Genomic DNA, 27,089 nt, shown 5'->3' on the forward strand with positions numbered 1-27,089 from the left:
TATGGGAGTCCCCCCGGGCCTACACACCTAACTCGCTTTAAAATGCTGGTCATTTTCACAGTCACTGTTTGAGTCATCACCTAACACTTCTCCGCCGCCGCTCCGCTATGGGAACCAGAGGATTAGAAAAGCAAATAATTAAGCAATTACCGTAAGACCTTCAAAGCTCACATTACGGAGCTTTGATTCTATAGTCCTAGTTACCGCGGAACTACCAAATATTTCTTCCACATTATACTTCAGTGGCTTATCGGCTGTTTGCAATGCGGTGCTAGCTTCTTTCAAGGCTAGTATGATGGCCCACATCGTATCAAATGCTGTTGCCATTTCGATCTTGTCTGAGTCGTCGCTGAGTTTTTTCACTTCTGATTTACTGAAGACTTCCCTCAATGTCTGAAAAAAAAATTACACAATATGACTAAGAAGATTACTTCATTGTGATTGCCTGAGAGCAAAACAGTATAACGCGAATGATCAATTTGCATTACAGTGCAAATGAACGAGTGGACATTCGGAATTTTCTCAGTCATACATAATTAACTACTTATTAACCGAGAGTGAGGTCTTTACGGGAAAATCTGTAGTCTTTCAGCCAATCATAATCCATAATTTCGATGTGTAATTTGCACTGGTGTTACACTTGAACTGCACTGCTCTCAGCCAATCAGAGACGAGTAATTTTTCATGTATATTATTAGGTGAAAAATATTTCTGAATGTCTGGCACTACAACCAAACATTAGTGTTTGGTTTGTATTAAAAATAACCAAGAAATTAGCAGTTACCTGCAACGTGTTTACGCATTGCGCGTAATAGTGTTCCGCATACATTCTCTGTTAATTAACAAATCATTGAGTATAGCTTGAAAATTGAAATATTTTTTTTTAATCGCTATTGATCGGAAGTTTGCCGCACGGTTTTCCCTGCCTAAGCTAAGAGGTATTCCTTTCCTAAACTAAATGCTTTTAATTCTTAGTTTGCAATCTGAAGCGGTGTTCTCCGCCTAATCACAGAGCCGTCTTTAAATAATGCGGGCACTTTTCGTACCAAGGCGCCGTCAACACGTATCCGGACATTTTTGAATCGGCAACTTTTTCTTTCCGGATCCGGCTTCCGTCCACTCGCATCCGCCGAATTCGGCAGCGAATCCGGATATTTTTCAATCCCCTCTCGTAACTTTTCGGTGATGTTTTCTGTTTATGCTGTTTATCCTTCAGTTTTGAGCTTGACTAAGCTCAAACTACACAAAACGTAAGCAGTAAACATTTTTATTCAAGAAAAATTAATACTTCGGTTAACTTTTAATCCTGGGTCAGCGTTAACCGGCTTTCGAACAACCCGGCCCAGAGTGGAAAAACATAAACCCGCAATGAATCCGATAACGAGTGGACGGTGAAAATCCGATGACGTAGCAAAATCGTGCCCAGTCTCCTACCGAACAATTAACCAATATGGCGGCACAACGTGTAGGCCTCGTTTCTCTAGAGTGAATCCGGATACCATTGGATGCGTGTGGACATGCGAATTCGATTTGAATACGCCACTGTGGACGGGGAAATTTTTGAATACCGAAAGAAAAAAAATATCCGGATACGTGTGGACGGGGCCTAAGAATTATTATCTCCTTAAACCTAGCATGAATGATATTGTTGTTTATCCCTCACAAAGTGTCGACACATGCTTCTTACCAGACCGGAAGCAGTAGTTGTATTTTCATCAGATCGATATAAGATATTCTTCTCGAATATGAAGGCTCCATCAGCAGCTTTTTGGTACTGTTCTTTGTACAAGTTTCGGTCTTGTTATTCGTTTTTATCTCGTTTTCAGCAATGCTATACCAGTCTTCTATGGTTCCGGCATCCGGATGCAAGATCCAAACAAACTCCGGTCCATACAAGTCCATCTTGAACACCTGTAATTGACGCCTGTTTCAACATCGTTTTTAAGCTAATCACAAATGCAAAAATACATGATAATGCCTAGACGCCCAAAATATAGCTGAGTGAAAGATACTATAATTCTATTTCCGATAACTTTCAGCCAAAAACTATTTGCACTGGACTTGATTTTTATATTTTGTTTCCACGGTTCTCGAATCACTCCATGGTTACTGAAAAAAGCATTGACATTTAATTTACTTTTTAGGGTTGGACGGTAATAACTAGACAAGTTAAAGTTACACTGTTAAAAAAAAACTCACCTCACAAAGCACGAGACTAGCTCCCCTCTTATTGAATTCGCCCAGAAATATTTTAGCGTCCAATTCCTAGTTAACAGTCCATATTAAAATTCATTACTATTTTTTCACGAAAAATAGTGGAAGTAGATAACTTTATGTTACGCATTTTCTTATACTCCTTCTTATTGTCAAGGGTTTTGACATAAATAAATTGATTGATTGATTGATTGATTGATTGATTGATTGATTCACTGGTAAAGGTAAAGTATGATGGGCTAAGTGGTCCATATCGCTAAGGCTTATCCCGGATTTCGGTAAGCAACCAGGGGTATTTCTACTCTCTTCTTCCCTGGATGGGATGCTAGTCCATCGCAGGGCTGGGGCTAGCCCTAGCATTACATTGGTCGGTAACCATTCATGCCCCTCAAGAGGTACTGTAAGATAAGAATATCTTGCCCAAAACACAAAGCAATGACCTGGCAAGGGCTCTAGCCTGACCCGCTTGGTCTCGAGTCCAGTGCAGGAGCAGTCCAGGTTTGTCAGTCGCTAGACTTTCGTGTGCTCTCCTTGTTAAACAAAGTTGATTTACTTCAGTTTAGTTAAGTGGTTTCAAGCGAGGCAAGAGAGGATGAAAAAATATAATAAAATAGGTTTTATTTTCAAGGTAATCCCTCTCAGATTAATTTTAGCAATGGTACCCAGTTCTTTCGCGTATAATGGTACCAGGAGCTGCTTTGGCGGTCCACGAGAGCAAAATCTGTGTTACAGGACTGGCTATTTCTAGTCTCTCCCGATCCTAGGATTTCCGAAACCGGGAGTGATCTAATACCCAAGATGAACTACGTTAGGCCTGTGTGCGGGATTAGTCTTGAGGGTGAATTATTACCTTCAGTTTGTTAAGCTTTATTTTGATGTCCTCTTTTATATTTTGGTGTCTCAGCAAACCTGTATTAATTGCTTCAAATCCGATGATATCTAAATCCGGATGGTTTATAAGATCACCCACTACCTGAAAGTTGATATGAAGAACAATTCGCAATTACTATTCTGAGTGAAGTTTAAGAACACCATGAATTAAACGAATTTGTTATTCCATTGCGTTATTTCTATGACATATATATAGCTCCTGCTTTGTATGAATTGCTGTTCATCCCGCTCGGCCATTGTTGCTCCGTATACCTATCGAACCGAGTTAGGTAATTATCCTGTAATTATACTTTAAAATGACACAGCGGGCTAATTTAACACTGACCCAATTACAGCAATCTAAACAATCAAACTCAGAAGGTTAGTTTCAAAGCTTTAGCACAAGAGTAGCGAGTTAAGGGAGAGGATGGCGTCGAGTATTACATGTAAATGAAATCTAGTATTCGAAGTGAACGATGGAAACACGATATTCACTCGATGAATGACATTCAAGGAGTGAATATCAAAAATGTCTGGTAAGACCGTGCTGAAACAGAATAAGCGGAACTGTAAAGAATATTAGGCTTAAGATTAAAAAGAGTCATGATCACTACTTAAGACAAAATCATAATATATCAATCTACGTCTACCACCAAATTATTTAGTTATTTATTTATTTCACCTATTAATACTTTGAAATTATATAATTCGTAATAAACGAACTATTATTATTAGGTTTATTAACTGATGCTTAATGTATTTTAGGCCCCACCTTCACATAAAGTCCTCCTGTATCCAGGAAATCATACACGATCGCGGCTCTCTTCCACTTGAAGTAGTCCATCAGTCGAAAGTTTGCAGTATTGAATGTGAACGCTGTTGGCGCAAAGGTAAATCCGAAACTATCTTCGAGTTCGCTCTCTTCAGAAGTAGTTGTTAGGTATGTCACCTGTTGAAAAGAAATAAAAGATGGTTAGTAATTAAAGTTAATTAATTAACGTTTGTTGATTGTTAGCAACTACATGGTTAATCCAAGACACAACTCTGACTGTTTTAAGCTAGATTCCTCATTCCTAGCCATCCTTGTTTTGCTTCTTTTTTGGTGTACTTTAGTGCAGCCTTTTAACACTTTAATTACTTTAAAAACTAATCCCTTCAATTTGGTGAAAATTTTAATTGTTAACCGTAGGTTATTTTTCAGAACACTCGCAGAATTAAGTCTTTCTTTCCTTACAAAGATCGTTTCAACCGCCCGCAGAAATGGAAGATTGTCTGCAAAGCCAGTTGCTGGGATTGTAATGTTTTCTACATGGGTAAAACCAAAAGAAGATTGCATGACAGAAAGACGGAGCACTTCAAAGTTCTCACTCAAGTTGGTCACGCCTCCGCTGTTACTGATCATTCGACTTCTACCAGTCACAACATCAAATGGGACCATTTTGAGATTCACAGTAGCAAGTGGTCAATGTGATTTACAGTGTAAAATCAAGGAAACATTATTAATACGGGACTTAAAACCCGCCCTAAATGAAAACGTCGGTAGGAAAAACTCTTTCTTTATTATTTCACACCGGATGTAATTTCTTTTGTTCATTGTCGTCTAGCTAGTTACCAATACCTCGCTTTAGTTTTAGTCTTTTTAAATCTTGTCATATTTTGTAAGCGTCACTTTTGAAGATATATGTTGTAGCATACGAAACTTCAAGTTTAATATACCATGCGAAGCCCGTTTGTTATGTTTGTAACCGCTGTTTGTTTTCTTTTTCTCCTGAAATTGAAATGGCCGAAAAACAAGAATTTTGATCAGTTTCTGATTGGGGGAAAACTAACCGGCGCCATCTTGGATTTGGAGAACAACGTGGCTGAACCCTCAAGGCTTCTATAAATGAGAAAGAAAGCACGGAAAACAGTGTTGTCATCTCGCTTTCGATTATTGATGGAGTAAATCAACGACCAATCACATGGAAGACTTTAAGAAATTGGTAAGTCTTTTATTATTAATTCTGTTTATTTTGTTTTATGTAAGGGGTAATCCCTAACGTTATGACATCACGCAGAGATCTGAAGGATTAATACTCTCCTTAAGAGAGGGGTACTGGGAAGCCGGTAAGTATCTCATTATGTATGCTGACATCGCCGTCTTCTCCGATTGGTTCCCGATGACGTCATCGTCCTGGTAACGAGTATGCGTACACGAAGTACAAGTCCAGTTCCCGCCTCGCGGATCACGTGACAGTGGGCTCACGTGGTCAGCCATGTTGTAATTTTCGTCGTTGCTGCTTAGTACATTAAATAAGTTGTTTTGTGGACACTGTTGTCTATCCACTTGTCGTTACATGGTGTCAGAAGTTTCCCGAATCCACACTACAAGAAAACTGAATGATTTGTGGCAGAAGTCGCCGAACTTATGAGCGAACGCAGTGGTGAAGATAGCGAACAGCTTCCTTCGACAAGTCCGATTTCAAGTTTGACAACAATGGCGAATTTCCAAATATCTCCTCCTGACATACTCGAGCTGAACGATGGTTCCACAGCGTCCAATTGGCGAACTTGGGTCTCTGCTTGGAATAATTACAGGTTGGCTACGAAGCTAGATAAAGAGGAAGAAGCGCGCCAAGTAGCGACCCTTTTGGCAGTAATTGGAAAAGAAGCGAACAAGGTGTTTCGTACTTTTACATGGGCCTCGCCAGACGAGGCGAAGAAAATCGCTCCGGTTGTAAGCAAGTTTGAAGAGTATTGCATTCCCAGGGAAAACACTATTTACGAACGTTTTCTTTTCTTTACGTGGGATCAGCGGGAATCTGAAACTGTTGACCAATATTTGACGGAGCTTCGCCAAATTGCAGCAAATTGTGATGTCGAGTCAATCACACCCGATCAGCTTCTCCGGGATCGACTGGTGCCAGGTACCAAAACTGCCAAGGTACGTGAAAATTTGCTCAACGAGAAGAAATTGACCCTTGAGAAAGCCATAGATATCGCTCGTGCTGCCGAGAGTACGGCCGTGCAAATGAAAGTTATGTCTGCTGAGTCCGGATTGAGTGCTGTGAAAGAGAAAGAGAAAGAGAAAGAGCAGTCAGAAAATCTCCCATCTGTCAGCGGTGATTGGATCAAGGACTGCATATTCTGTGGTCGGAACCACGAAAGACGCAGCTGTCCTCATTTTGTTGTCAAGTGCCCAGCAAAAAGCAAGGTGTCTACTGTCCAAGAGCGATTCTATTTAAGTGCTGCAGGCGTTGGTAACGGAGGTCGTGAGATGGTGACCCTCACTGTATCAAAGGAGTCTAAGGCCCTTTCAGGTCATGATGTGACTTTCTTGATGGACACTGGGGCTGAATGCAATCTTTTGCCCTTGGATGTCTACAAGAGGGCGACAGGCGATTTACACTTGAAATTCCTCAATGCACGCGGAAAGTCAGTCATGGTTTTAGCTAATGGAGATGAGCAATCCATCGAGGGCAAAGCCTCAGTGTATGTCTCCCGCAAAGGAAACGCACACAAAATAGAAGTCAATGTAGTCAGGGACCATGGGTATGAGCCCATACTGTCCACGCAGACAATGTTGGAAATGAAGTTGATAAAGATTCTTGACAGCGACCGAGATCCACGCGTCAATGTACTGAAGACAGACATAGAACCATTGCTGGAAGAGTATGACGATGTATTTGAAGGCCTTGGAAAGTTGGACGGACAATACCACATCGTAACAGGCGAGTCCATCAGACCTGTAGTACATCCTCTGCGGCGTGTACCTGTTGCGATGACTGAGCGAGGTTCAGAGGAAATTTGAAGAAATGGCCGCTGCCAACATAATCGAACAAGTCGACCAACCTACTGACTGGGTGTCAAGTATGCTAGTAGTGAGCAAGCCATCCACTGAAGCTGAGGGGGAAACCAAGTTACGAATCTGTTTAGATCCCAGAGATCTGAATCTTGTCATAAAGCGTGAACACTTCCCGATGCCCACAATTGAAGAAATTGCAACTAGGCTGAATGGGGCGAAACTCTTGAGTGTTTTTGATGCCAGTGATGGTTTCTGGCAAGTAGAACTTGATGATGAGTCTAGTACTTTAACAACATTTAACACCCCGTTCGGGCGTTACCGTTGGAAGCGAATACCATTAGGCATCAATAGTGCACCGGAAGTTTGGCAGCGCAAAATGCGAGAGCACATTGAGGGGCTTAAAGGAGTAGAGGTCATTGCAGATGATTTTGTGATCGTTGGATTTGGTAACACACCTGCTGAGTGGCAGGTAGATCATGACCGGAATGTGTGTGCCTTCCTGGAGCGCTGCCGAGAGAGAAACCTGAAGTTGAATAAGAAGAAAGCTCGACTGAGATAGCAAGAAGTTCCTTTCATCGGACACGTTCTAACCCCCGAGGGACTGAAACCAGATCCACTCAAGGTAGAGGCGATTGTGGGAATACCAAACCCCAGTGATGTTCAGTCCTTACGTAGGTTTCTTGGCATGGTGAACTACTTGGCAAAGTTCCTCCCACGTCTATCCGAAGAAACAGAGGTCCTAAGAAGACTCACTGAAAAGGATGCTGAGTGGTGTTGGCTGAAAGGTCATGCAGATTCTGTGGCCCGTGTCAAGGAAATGATTGTATCTGCACCTGTACTTGCCTACTATGACATGAATAAGCCAGTGGTCGTTCAATGCGACGCTTCTCAAAGCGGACTTGGCGCAGCTCTGTTACAAGAGGAGCGCCCAGTGGCTTACAGCTCTCGTGTGATGATTCAAACTGAACAAAACTATGCTCAGATTGAAAAAGAGCTACTCGCCATAGTTTATGCGTGTGAAAAATGTGATCAGTACATCTTTGGAAGGAGCAATGAAATTGTGTAGTCAGACCACAAGCCGCTGGAAACGATATTCAGGAAGCCCATCCACAGTTCGCCAAAACGCCTCCAACGCATGCGCCTCCGCCTGCAGAACTATGACATCCAAGTGGAATACAAGAAAGGAGAGACCATGTTCTTGGCTGACACATTAAGTCGTGCATACTTGGAAAATGAGTGTCAGACCCAGGACAGTGACGTCCGTTCTAGCAGAGAACAACTGTTTGCTTTTGAGTTAGAACAGATTAAACATGAAGATCTAAGTTTCTCCCCTACTCGTCTGGAAAAGCTGCGTGAGAAGACTGCCAAGGACGAAGAATTGGAGATTCTATCTGATGTTATCCATGAAGGTTGGCCAGAGACCCTAGCAGAAGCTCACAAATATGACAGGCGTCGGAGGCAAGTAATTGAGCTGTATTGGAACAGCCGTGATGAGCTGACCCCAGAAGATGGAATGGTATACAAGGATCATCGCCTTGTGATACCATTTAAAGAGCGTCCTGGCGTTGTAAAGAGCCTGCATGAATCACATATTGGAATGGAAGGAATATTGCGTCGTGCCCGCGACACTGTTTACTAGCCTGGGATCACAGCCCAGCTCAAAGATCACCTGTCAAGGTGTGGAATTTGTAACCGTTATCAGCCCTAACAATGTAAATAGCCATTAAAGCCTCATGATGTGCCTAATTTGCCTTGGGAGAAAGTTGGAGTTGATCTTTTTGTGCTGGACGGGCAGTCATTTTTGATAGCCGTTGATTACTACTCTGGTTATTTTGAGGTGCAAGATATGAGTAGCACCACCAGCACCCGTGTGATCACCGTTCTAAAGGCGTGGTTTTCCAGGCATGGTATTCCTGTGACCGTCATCAGTGACAATGGGCCTCCCTTCAACAGTGAAGACTTCAAGACCTTCAGTGAGGAATGGGACTTTCACCACGTCACATCAAGCCCTTATCACGCACAAAGTAATGGTCGTGTTGAAAATGCAGTTAAGACCTGCAAATCATTGCTGACCAAAGCCCGAGCTGATAAGCGTGATCCTCTGCTGGCGTTACTTGAGTGGCGCAACACACCAACTGAGGGTATGAATGCTTCTGTTCAGTTACTATATCGTAGGCGAACACGCACCCGTCTCCCAGTAGCCAAGACATTGTTAACTCCAGAGGTGATAACTGATGTCCCCGAAAAGATCAAGATCAGGAGGCAGAAACAGAAACACTACTATGATCGCCACTCGCATGAACTGCCAAAATTGCACGACGATGATGCCATTAGAATGCGATTACCACGCGAGAAGGAATGGTCACTGGGGCGCGTCATTGGAGAGGAGGGGGCCCGTTCCTACTTGGTTGAGGTGAATAGAAAGCATTATCGTCGGAACCGCAAATGGCTCAGAGCAACACCCGAGGAGTTACCAGAGTCAGTGGAGACAAACCTCGAGCTGACGGATCCTACTGAACTGGTTGAGTCAAGCCCAGCTGAGCTACCACAGCCAATGATACCATCATCTCTAGTAGTTTCTGGGCCACACACTGAAGGTCGTCCAGTGCGTGATCGCCGCCCGCCAGTGTGGCTAAAAGATTACGAGTGTTGAAATAAGACACTGGGTGCTTACCATTTACAAAAACCATCCGGTTGGAAATTTCAGGCCTAAACATTAAACAATTAAATTGAACATTGCGGAAGAGGGAATCGCTATAAAGTATATCCGCATCAGTTAGAGAGACTTAAAAGAGCAGAAAAATAGCATCAACCCAAATCACAGCCCATAGTTTTTGAAGCTTCCCAAACGGAATGGCGCGAACCATTTGATTTCCAACTGAAATTTCCGGTTTTCCCATGTAAATGGCAAGTACCCACTGACTCCACCTTGTGCTTTTTTACTTTGGCTTTATTATGTACATGTGCAGAGCATTTCAGTTGGTTACAGTGTTTATTGCACAAGGTTTTCTGAGGCAGATTTGAACATGATGTTATTGCTTTCTTTTATCAGTATCAACGTTCTGTCTGCATTTACTGAACTATTAGACTTAGGAAGGGAGATGTAACGAGTATGCGTACACGAAGTACAAGTTCAGTTCCCGTCTCGCGGATCACGTAACATTGGGCTCACGTGGTCGGCCATGTTGTAGTTTTCGTCGTTGCTGCTTAGCGCATTAAATAAATTGTTTTGCGGACACTGTTGTCTATCCACTTGTCGTTACAGTCCTGTCGTGCTTGGCTGTACCCTATATAGGTGGAACTCGGACCTATTTCTCTCAGTCTTCATGATGGCGGACAGCGGCAAGGACTTCTGCAGCTGTACGTTTTAGGGCCGGACACTGCAAGTATTTTATCGATTTTGTAACGATTGTGTAGCCATGGAAATCCGTGAAAATATACTGTAAGTATTTTATCGATTTTTTAACGATTGTGTAGCCATGGAAATCCGTGAGACCGATCCCAGGTCCTCCGTTGAGGCTGGTGGGCTGTTTTCCAACATGGTCGGACTTTCAGGGTCACCGCCATCCTCAATTTTCAAGTCGTCTCCTGATTGGCTGAAAACTAACCGACGCCATATTGGATTTAGAGAACAATAGAATCCATTGTTCTCCAAACAATAGCCTATTGTGTTTCTCGGCGCCTGATTGGTTACGGCCCATATAAGCGCCATATACTACTCGCGTTTTGTCGCTTTCGCTCTAGCAACCGGACGAATTGTCCCCACCAACAAGACATAATCAACACAGTTTGCTTTTGGCCAAGAGAGAAGTTTATTTCTACATCCGAAGACACAAGATAAATCATAGAATCTACAAACCGAGAAATAAACCTCTCCGCTACCCACCCTATCGCTAAGAAATACAGAAAACAGGGGAGGATGGGTGGGAGAAAAACTGCACGGGGTAGAAAAACAATGTGACCACTACGAGAGTAATAGAAACTGAAATACAATACGACAAACGCTCAAAGTTAAGTAACGCCATTGAATAGGTGGCGTGTTGAGTACGATTGCCAATTAATCCCGGTGAGCGGAAGCGCCCAAAGGAAAAGCATGAATTGCCGGTGAAATCTGATTGGCTCACATTTATCGTATGACAGGTATGCAGCCAAGGGGCGGCAGACGATGAATGCATCTGGCGTTTTTGTTTGCCCTTAGCCCGTTCGCCTGAGAAAAAGCCTGATTGTAGGTTAACTGATTAAATGGAGAATTACTGTTGTCTGCAAAGGTCTTAAATGGTTCCAGGGTACGCGTTTAACATGTAGATTCAGCAGAAAATTCATTTTGCTTTAAAAATGTCATTCTTGAAGGGACGTCACGACCATACTAGAACCTGGGCTCTTTTTTGATAAGATATTAGTATCTTCTTTGGATATGAAGATTTGGATTTGAAGATGTTAGTATCTTATTAGTATCTTTTTTGGTAAGATATTATTAAGATATTAGATATTAGGTAACTCTTATTTATGTCATTTTTAGGTGATTTTTATTTAGGAGGGTTCCACGGAAAACCGCCTTTGGTGAGTTGGATTCCCTCACTAAATATTATTATTATTATTATTATTATTATTATGATACTCGGTCAACTCGGATGTGCGTGGCTCAAGCTGGAACTTGAAACGCTGAAACAGCTTCGGAATGGAGAAAAGGTTTTGGGACTAATATCTATGCTCTATAGATAGAGATCACTACTCCGTTACTATAATCTTGGTCATTTCATTTCTTACCATAAGTTTCCCGTAATATCGTACCACATTCAATACCGAGGAGGCTTTGTCGGGTGTGTTAGGACCGAGCAGAATCAACGGGCGTGATCCATTGTACTGTGTATTATCTTTCAACGCATAGGTAGAAAAAAAAATAGCGTTGCTTGGGACCCCCTGTTGAGGAACAGATTTTGATAATACACTCAACTTATTGTGTTGTCTTTGGGTGGCATTGTCTGTCATAAATGTAGTTTTTCTATTCTTAGAACACCTTTGACATATTTTAAACGCACATAGGAATTACCTTGACATTTAGAGTTTCAAAGATGTGAAATTAATCACGTTCCATTCCGTGAAAACTGAACTGCCATACTGGTGAAAATACAATAGTTTTTTTCCCATTTGTCTATAAATGAGCTGGTCAATTTATCAAATAAACATCTGTTGTAAGTTATAGATGAAGGTTTTGAACCACTAACAAAACCCTTCAACCTTGTTTTCAAAGTTATGTTAGTTTTGAAGGGAAGCCTGTAGGCCCCTTGTAACAGTTGGTCACGTGACTTGTTTTGCAAGAACACACTGATTTAGTTATTGGTAATCCATCACTTAGAAATGCTGAACACATTCCCAAATAAGCTTACATGATAAATTTTCAAGTTCAGGTTTATATCCTTTAAGAGGAACTTTTTATGGACGTTAAAGCTTAGAAGGAAGCTGTAGTAGTTTTCCATACAAATCCTTATAATTTGGTTTTCAAGCTGCCATAAAATCTTTTCAATTTTCCATTCTTCCTAATATTTTACCTCTATTTCTATCTCTAATAGTTGCATGCCAGCAGCTTCCTTTTGTAGTGATTAATAACGAAGGTTTCTGGAGGGCATAACTTTCTCCCTTCAAAACCTACGTCTTGTTCCATATAAACACGCAATAACAGAACTTGGCAAATATCCAACTGAGCCATATTGACCTTAGGGGTGGTCAACAGCTTATAGATATTAAACGTTTTCTTCTACAAAACGTACCTTTGTGTGATAAGGGCCATCTATGACTGTCTCATATTTGTCGAAGAAAGCTTTCAAATCCGAAGAGTTTTTGGCGGCTTCTATTGCGAGGTTTATCCCGACAGATGTCGCTTTGTTCGTGCTCCTTCTCTCCAGCACGGCAACAATGAGCTTCGTCTTGTTGGCGTTACACTTTAATAATCCAATCACCACGACGATGACAAGAGCGGAAATAACCGCTGTACTATTCATCGCACTTACGGAAGCGTTAGTGAAACGACTTCCAGGTCAAAAACTGATGTGGAACTACAATAAAAAAGAAATAAAAAGGAAAGCCGTTGAATTTTTGTAACTGAGAAAATAAGCCAGATAGACTAAGATTAGAATTTTCTTCTTCCGGCGATCGCAAAAATACGTTGTCTCATATACATTTATTGTAGTGACAGTGGCGAGTGTCTGATTTTGCCAAGCACATTCTGATCTTCAAAATTGTGTTTACGTTGATTTTAGGAAGGGACTTTTTTTGTTCCCAGACGCCGTGATCCTTTTGGTCCGCGATAAGAATGACGTTTTTTTCGGCGGACCTTACTGAGGGGAACACAGCGGTCATACATCTGCGCATGTGCGAGCAATGGAGCAGCTAAAAGGCGGCCAAAATATTTTCATGACATTGTTCTTTTCGTGGGTCATCGGCATCTTATAAATTACATTTTCCTCGTTATTGATATATTTGTTTATGTTTTAGTCTGTACAACGAGAGCTTACAGAAATAAGATTTAAAAATTGTTGTAACTTCTGCTTGTTGCAGGTCTTTCTTTTCCGCGGTGTGTATTTTCCGTGCTCCTTGAATTTTTTTGTCCGCCTCGACTTTGCATTCAGTGCACCAGTTTTTCCCAGGTTTGTAGTGCAGAAAAGATTTTCCCACCTGGTCAAAGAAGAGGTACAGGCGGTTTGGGATCGGTATTTTGGCCAGCTATGCCCCCATGACGATGGACATGAACATAGTTTGTCGTTTCGATTCATCTCGTTGCTGTGCTTGAGACAAATTCAGGATCCGGATGGAATCCCCACAGTCCTTGCCAAAATTTTTCCAGCTCGTCTGAGCGAAGCCGAATCATTGCAATTGTGTTTTTCTTCTCCCATTTTTCCTTCTTTTACACACCGTTTTTCGTCCGTTTCCGGCGTCACGCACCGTACGGATAAATAAAAACAAATAAAAATATACTACGCTGTCGGCTCGCAGCATGACACGGGTTTTCAAGACTTATAAACCTTTTTTGGTAAAGCTAAAAACAAAATGGTAAATCAACAGAACACCGGTAACTTAATAAACTTTGTGTCTGAAAAGTCTTAAGTTTTCCTTTTACCTACTTTCTTTTCCTTTTACAGATTTCTATGAACTTTCAATTTTTTTGCGTAAATTTTGCGTGACACCGGTTGTTTCCCATGTTTTGCGCGGGAAATCTGCGCGCGGCTACCAAAAAATGTACCCATCTGCGCATGCCCGACGTTTGACTGCTGTGTTACTGAGGGGACTATTGAGGGTCTTACAGAAACCGCCATATTTTGTTCATTCGAAACCACGGACCGCTTTCTTTTTCTCCTAAAAACCGAAACCACCCCACTGGTAGGACGATTATTATCATAACCTATCTGTTAACAGCACGGAATAACTTCTTTACGACATGTTCGCTCAATATAATCGTAATTCTCCTCACAGACAAGAAGATCACAAATTGCCTCTAAAGAAAGAAAATTAGCGAACAAAAAGTTTGACGTCTACTGGGCTGCTCACAAACACAGAGAGCTCCGGTTGTTTGAATGACCCCCTCAAAAAAACGCAATAAATAACGAAAACCGCAAACTAAATTTATGATTTCCCGCAACCGCACGATAATTTCTTAATCACTAACCGCCAGATAAATGTGAATGTACCCGCCAGATTATAATAGACCCTCCCTATTTTCAAGTTTGTTGGAGAAGTTATTCCAGTCCACTTGCTTTTTGTATGGCTTACAGCATCTGAGGTTTTTGTTCATTTACCCGGATACAATGATAACCTCTCTCCCGGGGGCCTTTGTCTTGAGGTGTATGGCGAAAAGAGTAAGCAGTGAAGCCACAGAAAAATATTTGCAGATGCTAGATTTATGAGAAGAGCGCTCCCTACTCAGTGCGAGGAACTCCCATGGAAAAAAGTGCTTGTTCAGTGAGAAAGAAAAACAAATTCTATTCCGACCCAAGCACCTTCGTGGTCATCACAAGCAAGTATGGCAACAGTTAAGCTGTAGATAGCCAGGAAGGAACTCCTGAAAAATGCCACATGTTAGGGAAACTGCAGCGTAATGAGAAGGAGAAAAAGATGCGTGGGCTCAGGTTGACTGAAAGGAACCAGTATTACAGGGTATCAAAGAGAGAGCAATTTTTAGTCAATATCTAGTTTTTACTCATATATTTTTGTACTGGTCTCTAAAATTAAAAGGGATGGTTTGAGGAGGGGGCGGGGGGGGGGGGGGGGGGAGAAAGAGATGTAAAGTACTCGCTATCAAAGTTTAGTAGTAAGCAATCCCCATCGTGATGTTCAGGTCACGAGCTGGACGTGGTCAAAGTGCTGTTGTTAGTTGTGTTGTAGAATTCTACTAGTATAGAGATGCAAATGCGGCAATCTGATTGGTCCAGCTTCTCGTGCAATACCAGCCATTTTTACATGGCTAACTCCGTGAGCGGGTAAGATGAACTAAATCCTTCGCTGTGATTGGCTACCCGAACAGGCAAGATGGCGCTATCCCGCCCTCTCGAGACTACATGCTGTATCCCACAGAATAAATTCCCCGAAAGCCATATAATAAATCCTTTATTAACCATGCTTGTTCGGTCAGAATGGCTGAATATTTACACCTGGTCAATAACCCATATTTAGTAGCCAGTCAAGTGTGTTCTATTGGAAATCCGTGAATCTGGATCTCTCATCCTTCTCTATCTAAAGAATAGATTCCATGTTGCCCTGTGTCTGTTGAATAATGGATCACAAAATATGGAAAAAACCAAAAAGTGGCACACGAGGCGATAGCCGAGTGTGTCACTGACGTTCTTACCACATTTTGACGTCTTCTGTGATATATTAGGTGCCTCAAAACAGTGATATTTCCATGAGTCGCCAGGGCTCTAGCGCGCACTTCAGCGCGAGGCATCATGTGATCACTCGAGGGTTCGCCAAGCTTAATTAACATGTTTGCGTTATCAGTTATTTTTAATTTCGAAAACATCCATCGTTCAGGTAATTTCAAAGGAAAACATCACTTCCGTGATCCGTTTAAAGCGCTGAACCGGAACGTAAACGAAAATTGTGGTGTTGATGTTGCGATCGATCGCGGCTGCCAACAATCTAAAAAACAGCAGGAAAAAAACTACTCTTCAGGTTTTCTTCGTTCTTTGTACTTGGCTAGTCTCACCTCCGGGTATTCATGGTACTGTTCTTTTACCGCTTATGCTGCTAACAAAAACAGCGAAAAAGAAAACACTATTCGCGGACAAATCGCGTTTATTCGCATGAAATTGCGGGCTTCACTGATCAGCGGACTGCCTTCACATGCGCAAGGGGCGATCTTGTAAAGTCGAGATTTTAATTTGCGCTTAGACCGCGCGCTAAAATACCTTATCCACGAAGTTAACATCTCAGAAACTGGTACGGTGACCCAACTTTTTTAAAGCATAAAAATATTCAACAGCAAAAGCGGAATGCATGTCAACGCCAGCGATATTTATTTGGTTATTTATTTATTTGTCCACGAGAGCAAAGCGTTAGTCAGGTGGTTTCTACTTGGCGTGTAGACTAGGTTCCACTGGCAAAAAGTTGAGTATTTTTGTGCGGCGTAGTGTAATTACTCTTAGCGGGTGTTGTTTTTTTGGCGAATTTTGACTTGTTTTTGAGATTCGGAGGGAGTCTTAGCCCTTAGGTCTTAGTGTTTTTCAGACACTCGCTGCCGTATTTATTGATGACGCGCCATTTATTATTAAGGTGGGTAAACATTCGCTTTCTGTATATGCACGAAATTCTTGGATGAATAAGGAACAATCAGTCAATCATACAACAGTTTTACGAAGTTCCAGTTCTCGGACAGAACTCTCTGCAATTACATATTTAAATTATGTCACATTGAAATTCCTTCGATCAGATGAAAATCCCGACTGCGTAAGAGCTGAGGCTAACTGAATTATTTGTCTCCACTGGAACTAATCAAACATCCCAGGACAAATGTAGCACATGAAATAAAGCTGTTCCCACAGTAAACAACCCCAAGCCAACGCGATTCAAAAGTTCTGTTCGTGAACATTAATTGTCCCAGTTATGTAACAGGTCATCTGGCATCCCGACGAAACAGCCACGTTATTGTTGATTGCACGGTCCAGAATCACGACCAAAAACATAACCTTCTCGTGTGCACTACACATATGTATAATGAGGGTTCTGGCACAGCACTCACGCAACACAGTGCAAGCGTAACGCTGCTCCGAATCTTCAGATTCGGAGTAGCGTTACGCTTGCACTGTGTTGCGTTCGCTTGTGTCCAGAACCCTCATTATACATGTGTGTGTGTGTGTGTGTTTGTTTTCCTCCTTGATCAGTGCTGTGCCAGAACCCTGCCTTCGGGTCCAGTGAAGCTGCAACGTCTGTAATCAATATGCGCGGATGTGCCACCCTTCACTTGTATAAAAAAAATGTGCCAGAATTTTTTTCCTATTGGAGATTTATATGCACAGTGTATACGCCGACATGGCTGCCGCAAGGTATTCGTCCGATGTTCTGCGAATGTTCTACGGTCCAATACCGAGGGAAGAAAGAAGAAATCTTCCCGAACCGTTAGAACCAGATTTTACCGCTTTATATGACGGGTTCCAAATATCCCAAAACAATTTCCAAAAAATGGCTCCGTGTGTGGAGAATGGATATATCCGAAAGTAACCCAAACAAGAAAGATCTTTTAGCGTTCGCAAGAGAAAACAAAGAAAAGATCACCGATTTGGTTGAACAAGAAGCCCAAAGGTTAAACAGCGTTAAAGTTAGTTTCGGGTTACAAGTAAAGTTTTCAATAGAAAGAAATGAAGAAACGCAATACATGGAGCACTACTTTAAAGAAGACAAACCGCACGTTTTTGAAAGGAACGATGAGGAACAGATAAAACAAAAATTCGATGAATTCATTGAAATCGCAAAAGGAGAAATAGAGCACTGGTCTGAGAAAGGATCAGGATGGGTAGTTGAAAAGATACAGATCGCGTACGTGAATGTTGCACGCTATCAGCCACTTCGCGGAGGGACATATTTGCCTCTTCCAGCCAAACTGGCAAAAAAGAAGGCAATAATCAACGTGAAAAACAAGGACAACGAATGCCTGAAGTGGGCAATCAGAGCTGCTTTATTCCCTCCCAAAGATGGAAAGAACCCGCAAAGACCAAGCAAATATCCGGTTAACGACGGTATCAACTACGTAGGCATAGATTTCCCAACACCGGTAAAACAGATAGAAAAGCTCGAGGCACAAAACCCAAAACTCGCAATAAACGTATTTGGCTGGGAAAACGATTGTATTATTGTCCACCAGATAAGCAAAAAAGAAGCGAATGTGCCGCGGATAAACCTGATGTTAATCGAGTCAGGGGAAATTCAGCACTATTGTTACGTAAAAAGAGAAAGCGCTTTGCTTTTTGATCAGAGCAAGAACAGAAACGCAAAGCACTATTGCATGCTGTGCTTAACCGGTTTCTCAGGAGCAGACTTGCTCGTGAAACACAAAAAATATTGCAACGGTGTGAACGGCAGGCCGACAAGGATTGAGATGCCGGAAGAGGGGGGAAACATCCTTTCCTTCCAAAATTACAAAAACCAGATGAAGATGTACCACGCTATTTACCCGGACTTTGAGGCAATTGTCAGAAAAATCCAGGGCTGCGAGCGTGAGAGAATGCAAACAAGCTACACAGAGAAGACCGAAAGGCACGAGGCATGCGGTTACTCTTACCTTGTTGTGAGAAGCGATGGTAAAGTGGTAGGTTCGAACACTTACAGGGGCGAAAACGCGGTGGGGAAGTTTTTAAGTGACGTTCTGCGGGAAGAGGAGAAAATAAGAGAGAGTTTGGCCACCCCGGAACCGATTGTTATGACGTGGAAGGACTGGGAAAATTTCAAAAAAGCAACTGATTGCCACATATGCAACAAAACTCTGATAAAAGACGAATTTATGGATTCTTTGCCTGTCTGGAACGTTGAAGAAGCGGGTGAAGAAGGTGAAGGTGAAAAATGGAGTTATTGGGGGCAAGGCCACAAAAAATGTTTTTACGAAGCACAGAAAAAGAAGGAGAAATGGGGCGTTCAAAGGTTAAAAAGACTGGAAGACGAAAAAGACCAGTTGGAAGCAAAATCACAGGAAAACTGTAAGTACTGTGAAAAACCTTTACTTCAGAAAAACTTCAGAGACGCAGTAAAGGACCATTGCCACATAACGGGCGGGTACCGCGGAGCCGCGCACAGCGAATGCAATAAGAAGTTGCGAATAAATCCCAAGACAGACCAAATACCAGTTGTATTTCACAACCTGAGGGGCTACGACGCGCACCACTTGATGCAAGCGATGTCGCAGCTGCAGAAAGAGGTAAAATGCGTCGCCAACAACATGGAGAAATACATCACATTTTCGGTCGGAGCCTGCGTCTCATCGACAGCTTGAACTTTTTGCAAGGAAGCCTTGATTCACTTGTAAGGGCGACACCGAAGGAGTCATTGAAAATAACATCAACGATTTCGAAAGGCAGCGACCTGCTTTACAAAAAAGGGATCTACCCTTACGAGTACATGGACTCATGGGAGAGATTCGCAGAGACAAGGCTTCCGGACAAAGAGAAGTTTTATAGCAAACTGACCGGCGAGCACATAACAGACGAAGATTACGCGCACGCGCAGGCCGTCTGGGAGGCTTTTGGATGCAAAACGCAGGGCGATTATCACAATCTTTACGTGAAAACGGACGTCGCTCTGCTGGCGGATGTTTTTGAGAACTTCCGAAACCTATGCCAAGAGCAGTACGGGTTGGATCTGGCGCATTATTACACGTCGCCAAGCCTCTCCTGGGACGCTCTCCTGAAAAAGACGGGGGTCGAGCTTGAGCTCTTCACGGACTACGAAATGCATCTCTTCGTGGAAAGGGGGATGCGGGGCGGAATCTCCATGGTGAGCAAGAGATACGCCAAGGCAAACAACCCGCTAGTACCGGGATACGACCCCAGCAAGCCAAAAAAATACATCATGTATCTCGACGAAAACAACCTTTACGGATGGGCAATGTGTAACGCCTTTCCGATAAGAGGTTTTAAGTGGAAAAGAGTCATGCCCACAGAGGAGGAGATTCTCAGTATGAAAGAAAACGCAAAGATGGGGTGCATTCTCGAGGTCGATCTCGAATACCCGCCAGAACTTCACGAGGAGCACAACAGCTATCCCCTGGCGCCGGAGAAAAAGGCCGTAAAAAAGGAGTGGATGTCGGACTACCAAAAGGGGTTGATGAAAGACCTAGATCTGAAAGCCCCGGACAGCAAGAAGCTGCTGCTAACGCTTCATGACAAGAAGAACTACGTTGTGCATTACAGAAACTTGCAGTTTTATCTGAAGCAGGGCATGAAACTGAAGTGTGTGCACAGGGTGCTGGAGTTCGAACAAAAATGCTGGATGGAGCCGTACATCCGGATGAACACAGAATTCAGGAAAAAGGCAAAGAGCGACTTTGAAAAGAACTTTTACCAGCTCATGAACAACTCTGTTTTCGACAAAACCATGGAAAACCTGCGTAACCGCGTTGACATAAAAATAGTGCGCAGCAATGAGACGGACAAAATAAGGAAATTGATCGCCAGCCTTTTGTACACAAGGCATGTTTTATTTTCAAACGACATTGTAGGGATCGACATGCGAAAAAGCAAGCTGCTTCTCAACAAACCGGTCTACACGGGGATGGCGATCCTCGACAACAGCAAGATCCTGATGTACGACTTCTTTTACGAGCTTAAAAAGCAGTACGGCTCGAAGTGCGAGCTCTTGTACACAGACACCGACAGCCTTCTGATTCTGATTGAAACGGATGACGTCTACAAAGACATGAAAAGCAACATGGACCTTTACGACACGAGTGACTACCCGAAGGAGCATCCACTCCACTCAAACACCAACAAAAAGGTCTTGGGCAAGATGAAAGACGAATGTGCAGGAACCCCCATCGCAGAGTATGTTGGTCTGAGACCGAAAATGTACTCCATCTTGAAGGCGGACGAAAAAAATATCAAAAAAGCGAAGGGCGTGAAAAAGAGCGTTGTCAAGAAACAAATAAGGCATGAACAGTACAAGGAAACGTTTTTCGGTGCGAAGCAGCAATGGCATAGAATGAACATTCTTCGAAGCGAGGGACATGAGATCTACGGCATGCATCTAAACAAAATTTCGCTTTCACCGTTCGATTCAAAGCGATGGATAGGTGACGATGGTATCCATACAAAAGCTTACGGCTACAACAGCTTCGATATATTACCTACATTAACGGATAATGAACTTAGAGATTTGGAAGCCGAAGTTTCAAAGTTGCTCTGGGGGTAACTGTGTGTTTGGAGGGACAACGAGCAGCTCTTCACGCACGAAGCCGCGCTTGGGACCGTCGTGCAGATAGTAGAGAACGGGCTGATCCGTTTTGGCGAAAGATCTTTCAATGCCGAAAACTTTCAAAGATCAGATTGGATCCGTGGCTCTTTTCACGCCCCCTTCAAGCTCGCCGGGCTGGTAGAGATAACAAACTTGGACAAGAGAGGGGAGTATTTTTTCGTTTTTTCCAAGAGGCCTCGAGTAAGGTGTCGACGGCCTTGCATAAATAGATTTTTCTTTGATGGCGACGGCAGGTTTCTTGCCGATAAGGCTTGTGACCTCGTTGTTCAGAGCCGAAACAACTTCTGGAAGTCTTTTCACCCAGGCCGTGGACCGCTTGCCCTCAGGGAGTAGCATTCCACGGCGCACTGGTGCCCGAACAATCGCTCAGCCAGGGTGCGGTTGAAACGTTCAACGATTGCCTGGTCGCGGTGAATGTCAACGCGCCCGCGCCGGATATATGTTTTGTGCTTGTCCATCTCTTTTGTGACAGCACCCATGAATTCGCGCCCGTGGTCAATCTGCAGCATTTCAGGCCATTCGAGAGGCCCGCGCTTGTAAATCTTTTGAAAAGCCTGGGCGACCTCATCAGAATTTTTCGAAGTCAGTGGTTCGGCCTCTTTGTAGCGGCTGGCCACGTCGACAACGGTCAGCGCATATTTGAAAACTTTGCGGCCACGAGGGAGCTTGTCGTGCGGAAGAAAAAGAAGGTCCGCCTGGTGGACCTTGTTGGGTGTGGGAACGTTGAATTTCCGTCGAGGAATTCGCTTCGGCGCGGGGAGATATATCTGCCAGAGCGCTTGCCTGATCAGCCACTTTTTTGCGGTTTCTTCAGGTACCTTGGCGGCTTCGGCTAATTTTTTGATCGCGGCTATTCCTTTCCAATAGCCCCCGGGGCCGTAGTATATCTTCGCGAGTTTGGCGTCCATATAAGTAAGGCGTAAAAAAGTTTAAAGGAACCGGAAGGCTGCGTAGCCCAGAGCGAGAGCGCCGGCGCCCACGAACATGAGTTCACCCTTTTTCTGCTGCTCGCTTGACTGATAGAAATCTGAGAACTGGGGTTCGTTGGGGGGTGTCATCTGTTCGTCAGGATGCGCCTGGTTGTAGAGTTTGAAGGCATAGTCGGTGTTGGTGAAGTTCTGCTTGGCCTGCTCCTTTACTTGCGCGTTGGTCGCAATCCAGTCGAGAAGATGGGTGCGGTCGCGCGTGTATTTGGCGTAAGCCGCTTGATAATCTTCGAGAGCTTTGTCGTGGCGCTTTTTTTCTTCAAGTGCAGCTTTGTCGCCCCCGCCAAGCACCCTCGCCAGATAATTGCCACCGATAAAAGCCGTGGCGTTCAACACAGCCCCGCCGACCATGATCGCGATGCTCGCCATAGTGTTATATAGCAGCGTCTTTTTTTCAAATCATTAATTTCAGACGCTGTCGGGGAGGATTTTTTGGTCCTCGAGGTACTTTTTGAGCGCAATGCTGACCGCCATGACGCCGGTGAACTTCACGTAATTCATAAAGCTGCTGCTGGGATCGGAAGTGAAATTCTCTTTCACAACCTTTTTTGCTGCCCAGCCGATGCCCGCGGCTAATCCCGTGAGCGTTGCGGCCTCGATGACGGTCTTGACAAGCTTGTTGTCTGACATGATAGCGTTTGATATAAGTGAAGAACAAAAGTTTAAAACAAAATTAATCTGTCTTTTCGGCGGCTTCTTCTTCTTCTTCTTCTTCTGCTTCTACTATTCTTATTATTTCTCTTGTTCTTCTTTTTACTTCTTCCGTTTTTCTCCGTCTTATTTCTTTTCCGTCCTTATTGTCAAAAGCTGCATCCAAAAATTTGAATGTTGCACGAAGAACATTTTTGCTTAAGCCCAACAACGCATACGTGACACCAAAAGTGGTGGCGAAAGTGAGGATTTTCTGTTCAACGTTAAGCCCTGGCATCGTGGATATGCATAACACGCAAAAGTTCAAATCATTTTTTTAATCCTCTTGGCTGTGTCGCGCGAGCAGTTTCTGGCTCAACACGCGCGGGCTCAGGCGCGGTCTCCGGCGTTTTAATTTTGTCGAATGCGGCATTGGCCATAGCCTTGAGCTCTTCCCGTTTGTAATAAATCCCGAGCAGTGAAACGCCTATGCCGCCAATAGCAATCCATTGGTTGGTGCTGAGGCCGCTGCTCTTTGGGCTTTCGCCTTCTGTAGTCGGGGAGGGCTCAGGGGGTTCTGTGGCGGCTTTCGCCTTATTTTCCCCGAGAGCCCTATAAGCCTCGGCATCTTTCTTCTGTTGTTCCCGCGCCTGCCGCGTTCTTTCAGATGTCGCTTTGCCAGCAGCCACACGCTTTGGATTTTTTACGCGCTGCGTGGTTGGAGTTGGAGTTGTCGCTTGCTGTGTGATATCGGCGGCAGGCGCTGCCTGGGTCTCGACCTGAGGCGCGCTCTCGGATTGTTCGGTTGACATTCTGAAACAAACCGTATTCTAAGCAAATGAAAAAAGTTTAATTGTTAACAATTTGTCAGCAAGCCCTCAGCAGTTGTTAATGAATGCTGACCAGTTATTTTGCAGTTGCTGAGCCGGGTACTTCATCAACGCCCTCAAGCGGATAGCCGTGTTCATCACGAGAAGGGTGGATCTGCTCCGGCAACTGTGGACTGAAATCAACATGTTTAGTAGTGATGAACACCGCGTTGGCCGCAGCAAGAAACCGGCCGCACTTCAAAGCAAGGTTGCCGGCCAGATTGGAGAGCTCTTTGTTCAAGATGTAGTCGTTTCTGAGCTCTTTCTGGTAAGCGTCGATGTCTTTGATTTTGACGGACATTCCGACCACTTTGGTTGCAAGAAAAATGAAGCTGTCGATCAGGCTTTCTGTTGTCTTGAAGCCCACGTACGTCTCGTAGCGTTTGGTGTATTTCTCGACCTCTTTGTCGCTCAGGTGCTTCACCTGCTCGTGGGTTAGCTGCACTCCGATGGCCTCTTTGGCTTTGCCTGTAGACACCAACACGGCCAGCTGCTCACGAAGAGCAGGAATGTCAGGTCCGGAGGAGGTTGGAACAATGCCACCTGCTGGCCCACTCGGCTCGGGCTCGGTTTGAAGAAGGTTCATAACTTCTGCAAACGCGGCCTCTTCACCCATTGTTCAAGGCTATATACAACTTTCATTTTTTTATTCAAATAACTTTACCCCGTAGGGGTGGCGAAGCGAGAACACAAGATAAGAGAACTTTCGCTCTTTCAGCTTTGAAACCAGACCTTTGTACTCATCCGGGGAGAGCTCGCCGGCGTAATCCTCGAAGATGGCTTTCGTGGTCCTGGCCAAGGGGGTGTAAAAGAGGACGATCGTCGCCACGTTCTCCCGGAAGGAAGCTGTTATGCCGGTCATCTTCTGGATCAGCGCCCAAACGCTGATGCCCATATGTCGAGCGGAAAAGGCGAGATTCACCAGCTCGCCTATACGCCCTTTAACATCTGTGGAGGCCGCGCAGTCGTCGAGGATTATGAGCGTGTTGGTGCCCTCGGAAACCCATCTCACGAGCTTCAACCACTTTTCCACGTCGTGCTGCTCGCAGACTATCACATCCATTCTTGGATCGTTTTCGCCAAGCCGGTGGTAGGTCTTGTTGTGCGTGAACGTCGGGCAGATGAGCACGATGTAGTCGAACTTGAAGCGGAAAGGGCCGTAGAGCTGGTCCACCACGAACCTCAATTTTCCTGAATTCGTCGGCCCCACGATGAGAGCGTTGAAGGGTATCTTTCTCGGGTCCATGTTCATATTCAATCCTGTACAGATTCCAGCTGTCTGTCCATAAGGTTGAACTGGTAGTCGGAGATGACGAACACATGGCAATTCACGTCGCCTGAGCCTTCGGTTTTCCGCTCGATTTCCAGCTGGACCCCGTCCGTACTGTTCACAATCCGCGTGCCGCTGCCGTGCATTTCTTGGTTAACCATGGAGCGCAGATCAATCACAAGCCCGAACTTATTACCGGTGTAAAACTTTGTCACATCCATGTGCTCCGTTTTATTTTTTTTCTTTCACAAACAAGTTGCGGGCCTCTTCCCACATGTCCTTGCCTTCGATGCCGTTGTTGTAAAACATGTTGGGCGAGCCGTTGACCGTGACGCTGACTTTCTTCAGATCAGGGAAGACGAATTTTTCTGAATCTCTGGCGCCAGCAGTATACGGCTCAACAAACAGGAGGAGGAGGGCTTTTAGCGATCTTCTTTGGGCGTTGACTTTGATGCTGATCCTCGGGTCAATGTCTTTTTTGAAGGCCACCTGTTTGTCATGCATCACGTGGTCGTAAAGGAACTCTTTGCCGTGGAGTAAATGCTCCGCGCCTCGTCTGCCAGAGTCTTGCTGCGGATCATTTTGTACTCGAGCTGGATGTTGGTCAGCTTGTATTTCAGCTGGGTTGTGTCGGAGCCTTTGACCACGTGTTTTTCTTCGGCAAGTTTTACTTCGAACATGAGGTCGTTGTAAAGGGCCTGGGGGTAGAAAACGCCGTGGTCGGTTAAGATCTGATGGTCCAGCCTGATCCGGTACTTTTTTCCGTACACCTCGTTCAGCTTGTTTTCAGCGTCGACGCCCGATTTTTTCTTGTCTCCCGCGTCTGAGCGGATCTTGCATAGATCCTCGCTCTGAATCCCTTCGGGAATCCTGTTGTCGCGCTCTTCCTGCGAAAGGAAAAGGTCTTCGAAAGTTTTGTAGATGTCGTACCCAACCGTGTCTTGCAGGGTTGTTGCCGCAAACTTCACGACCAGCCTGTCAACGAGCGCCCGCGTGACGTTCTGGACGAGGAAGTTGTCGGCGTGCCCTCCAGAAAGGTCGATGTCAAAGACAAGCGCTAGCGAGCCTGGCACCAGAACCTCGTTCTCGTTCAGCTTGGGCACGTAAACGTACAGCGTATTGCCGGGGTTGGCTTCAGAGGGGGTAAAGGTGATTCGTTTGACCGCGCGCTCGGCCTTCATGGCGTGTACGATCTTTTCGCTGTAACTTGGGCGAAGGTTCTCTGGCACCTCTGACATTGTGTATAAAACACCGGCGATTATTTCTAATTTGAAAAAAAAATAGGCTTGCAATATATCGCTATGTCGGCGGAAGGTGCAGGAACAAGCTTTGAAAACCCTGCTTATGACCCATACGGTTTGGGTGACGATGACGATGATGAAGGCGGAGATGCTAACGAAACGACTCCTTTCTTCCCAAAAAATTCATCCACGCCACATGGTAAGGAAGAAATTCCAGTGAAGACAATGCAGACTGAAAAAAGCTGGCTGCCTGCAACTTCTTATGCTGAAACCTATTTCACCGGGGCTCAGACCCTGAGTGAACAAGCGTGGGTTGCCACAAAAGATATTTACCCGGACATGAGCTCAAGCGAGCTTGAGGCTCACACAGCTCGAAGGGGAAGCTCCAAGTCAAGATGTTTGGAGCTGGCAAAAAGACGTATGACCTGTTTACGAAAAACAGGAGAACGGGAAGAGATCAGATCAATCCAAACCTTTCAAAAGAAATAAAAGACGCTCTCGGGCCTTCCAAATACGAGAAGGTTCGAGAAATTACGTACGAAAAGCGGAAAGAGCTCAAAGAGAAGCAATACGAGGCTTCGCAGAAAGAAAAAAATAAAAAGGAAATGGATGAAATAAGAGAAGCCATGAGAAAGAAACAACAACAGATTGAAGCTCTTGAAAATGAAGAGGGTTCCCAAGATGAAATTGACAAACTGAAAAGAGAATTGGGAAGTATTGAAACACAACATCAAAAGGCAAGAAGAGCATATGAAGGAAGTGTTCAAGCGGCAGAAGACA

The 27,089-nt window shown here is 44.2% G+C and overlaps 3 protein-coding genes and 3 pseudogenes across 4 annotated transcripts; 3 read left to right on the top strand and 3 right to left on the bottom strand.

The window, feature by feature from the left end:
- LOC149098407 (gamma-aminobutyric acid type B receptor subunit 1-like) lies at positions 1-4,522 on the bottom strand (annotated as a pseudogene). The gene is made up of 6 exons (XR_016203424.1): positions 4,319-4,522; positions 3,857-4,039; positions 3,065-3,187; positions 2,200-2,265; positions 1,688-1,911; positions 1-393 (listed from the first exon to the last, which is right to left on the bottom strand). The product of XR_016203424.1 is annotated as a gamma-aminobutyric acid type B receptor subunit 1-like (transcript).
- A 3,481-nt stretch (positions 4,523-8,003) lies between these two features.
- Positions 8,004-9,521, top strand: LOC149098408 (uncharacterized). The gene is made up of 2 exons (XM_089276686.1): positions 8,004-8,384; positions 8,628-9,521. The coding sequence occupies exons 1-2, from the start codon at positions 8,004-8,006 to the stop codon at positions 9,519-9,521; spliced, it is 1,275 nt and encodes a 424-aa protein (XP_089132812.1).
- Positions 9,522-17,386: 7,865 nt separating this feature from the next.
- LOC149098409 (uncharacterized) lies at positions 17,387-19,479 on the top strand (annotated as a pseudogene).
- Positions 19,463-21,853, top strand: LOC149098410 (uncharacterized). The gene is made up of 3 exons (XM_089276687.1): positions 19,463-20,450; positions 20,562-21,140; positions 21,786-21,853. The coding sequence occupies exons 1-3, from the start codon at positions 19,463-19,465 to the stop codon at positions 21,851-21,853; spliced, it is 1,635 nt and encodes a 544-aa protein (XP_089132813.1).
- A 1,245-nt stretch (positions 21,854-23,098) lies between these two features.
- On the bottom strand, positions 23,099-24,203 carry LOC149098411 (uncharacterized). Its single transcript, XM_089278591.1, has one exon. It carries the CDS (start codon positions 23,739-23,741, stop codon positions 23,259-23,261), a length of 483 nt encoding a protein of 160 aa, XP_089134717.1. The 5' UTR covers positions 23,742-24,203; the 3' UTR covers positions 23,099-23,258.
- Positions 24,204-24,760: 557 nt separating this feature from the next.
- LOC149098412 (uncharacterized) lies at positions 24,761-26,348 on the bottom strand (annotated as a pseudogene).
- Positions 26,349-27,089: the final 741 nt, after the last annotated feature.

Source organism: Orbicella faveolata, unplaced genomic scaffold (genome assembly GCF_042242905.1).
Source record: "Orbicella faveolata isolate gen_17 unplaced genomic scaffold, um_ofav_v1 contig_46, whole genome shotgun sequence".
Lineage (NCBI taxonomy): Eukaryota > Metazoa > Cnidaria > Anthozoa > Scleractinia > Merulinidae > Orbicella > Orbicella faveolata.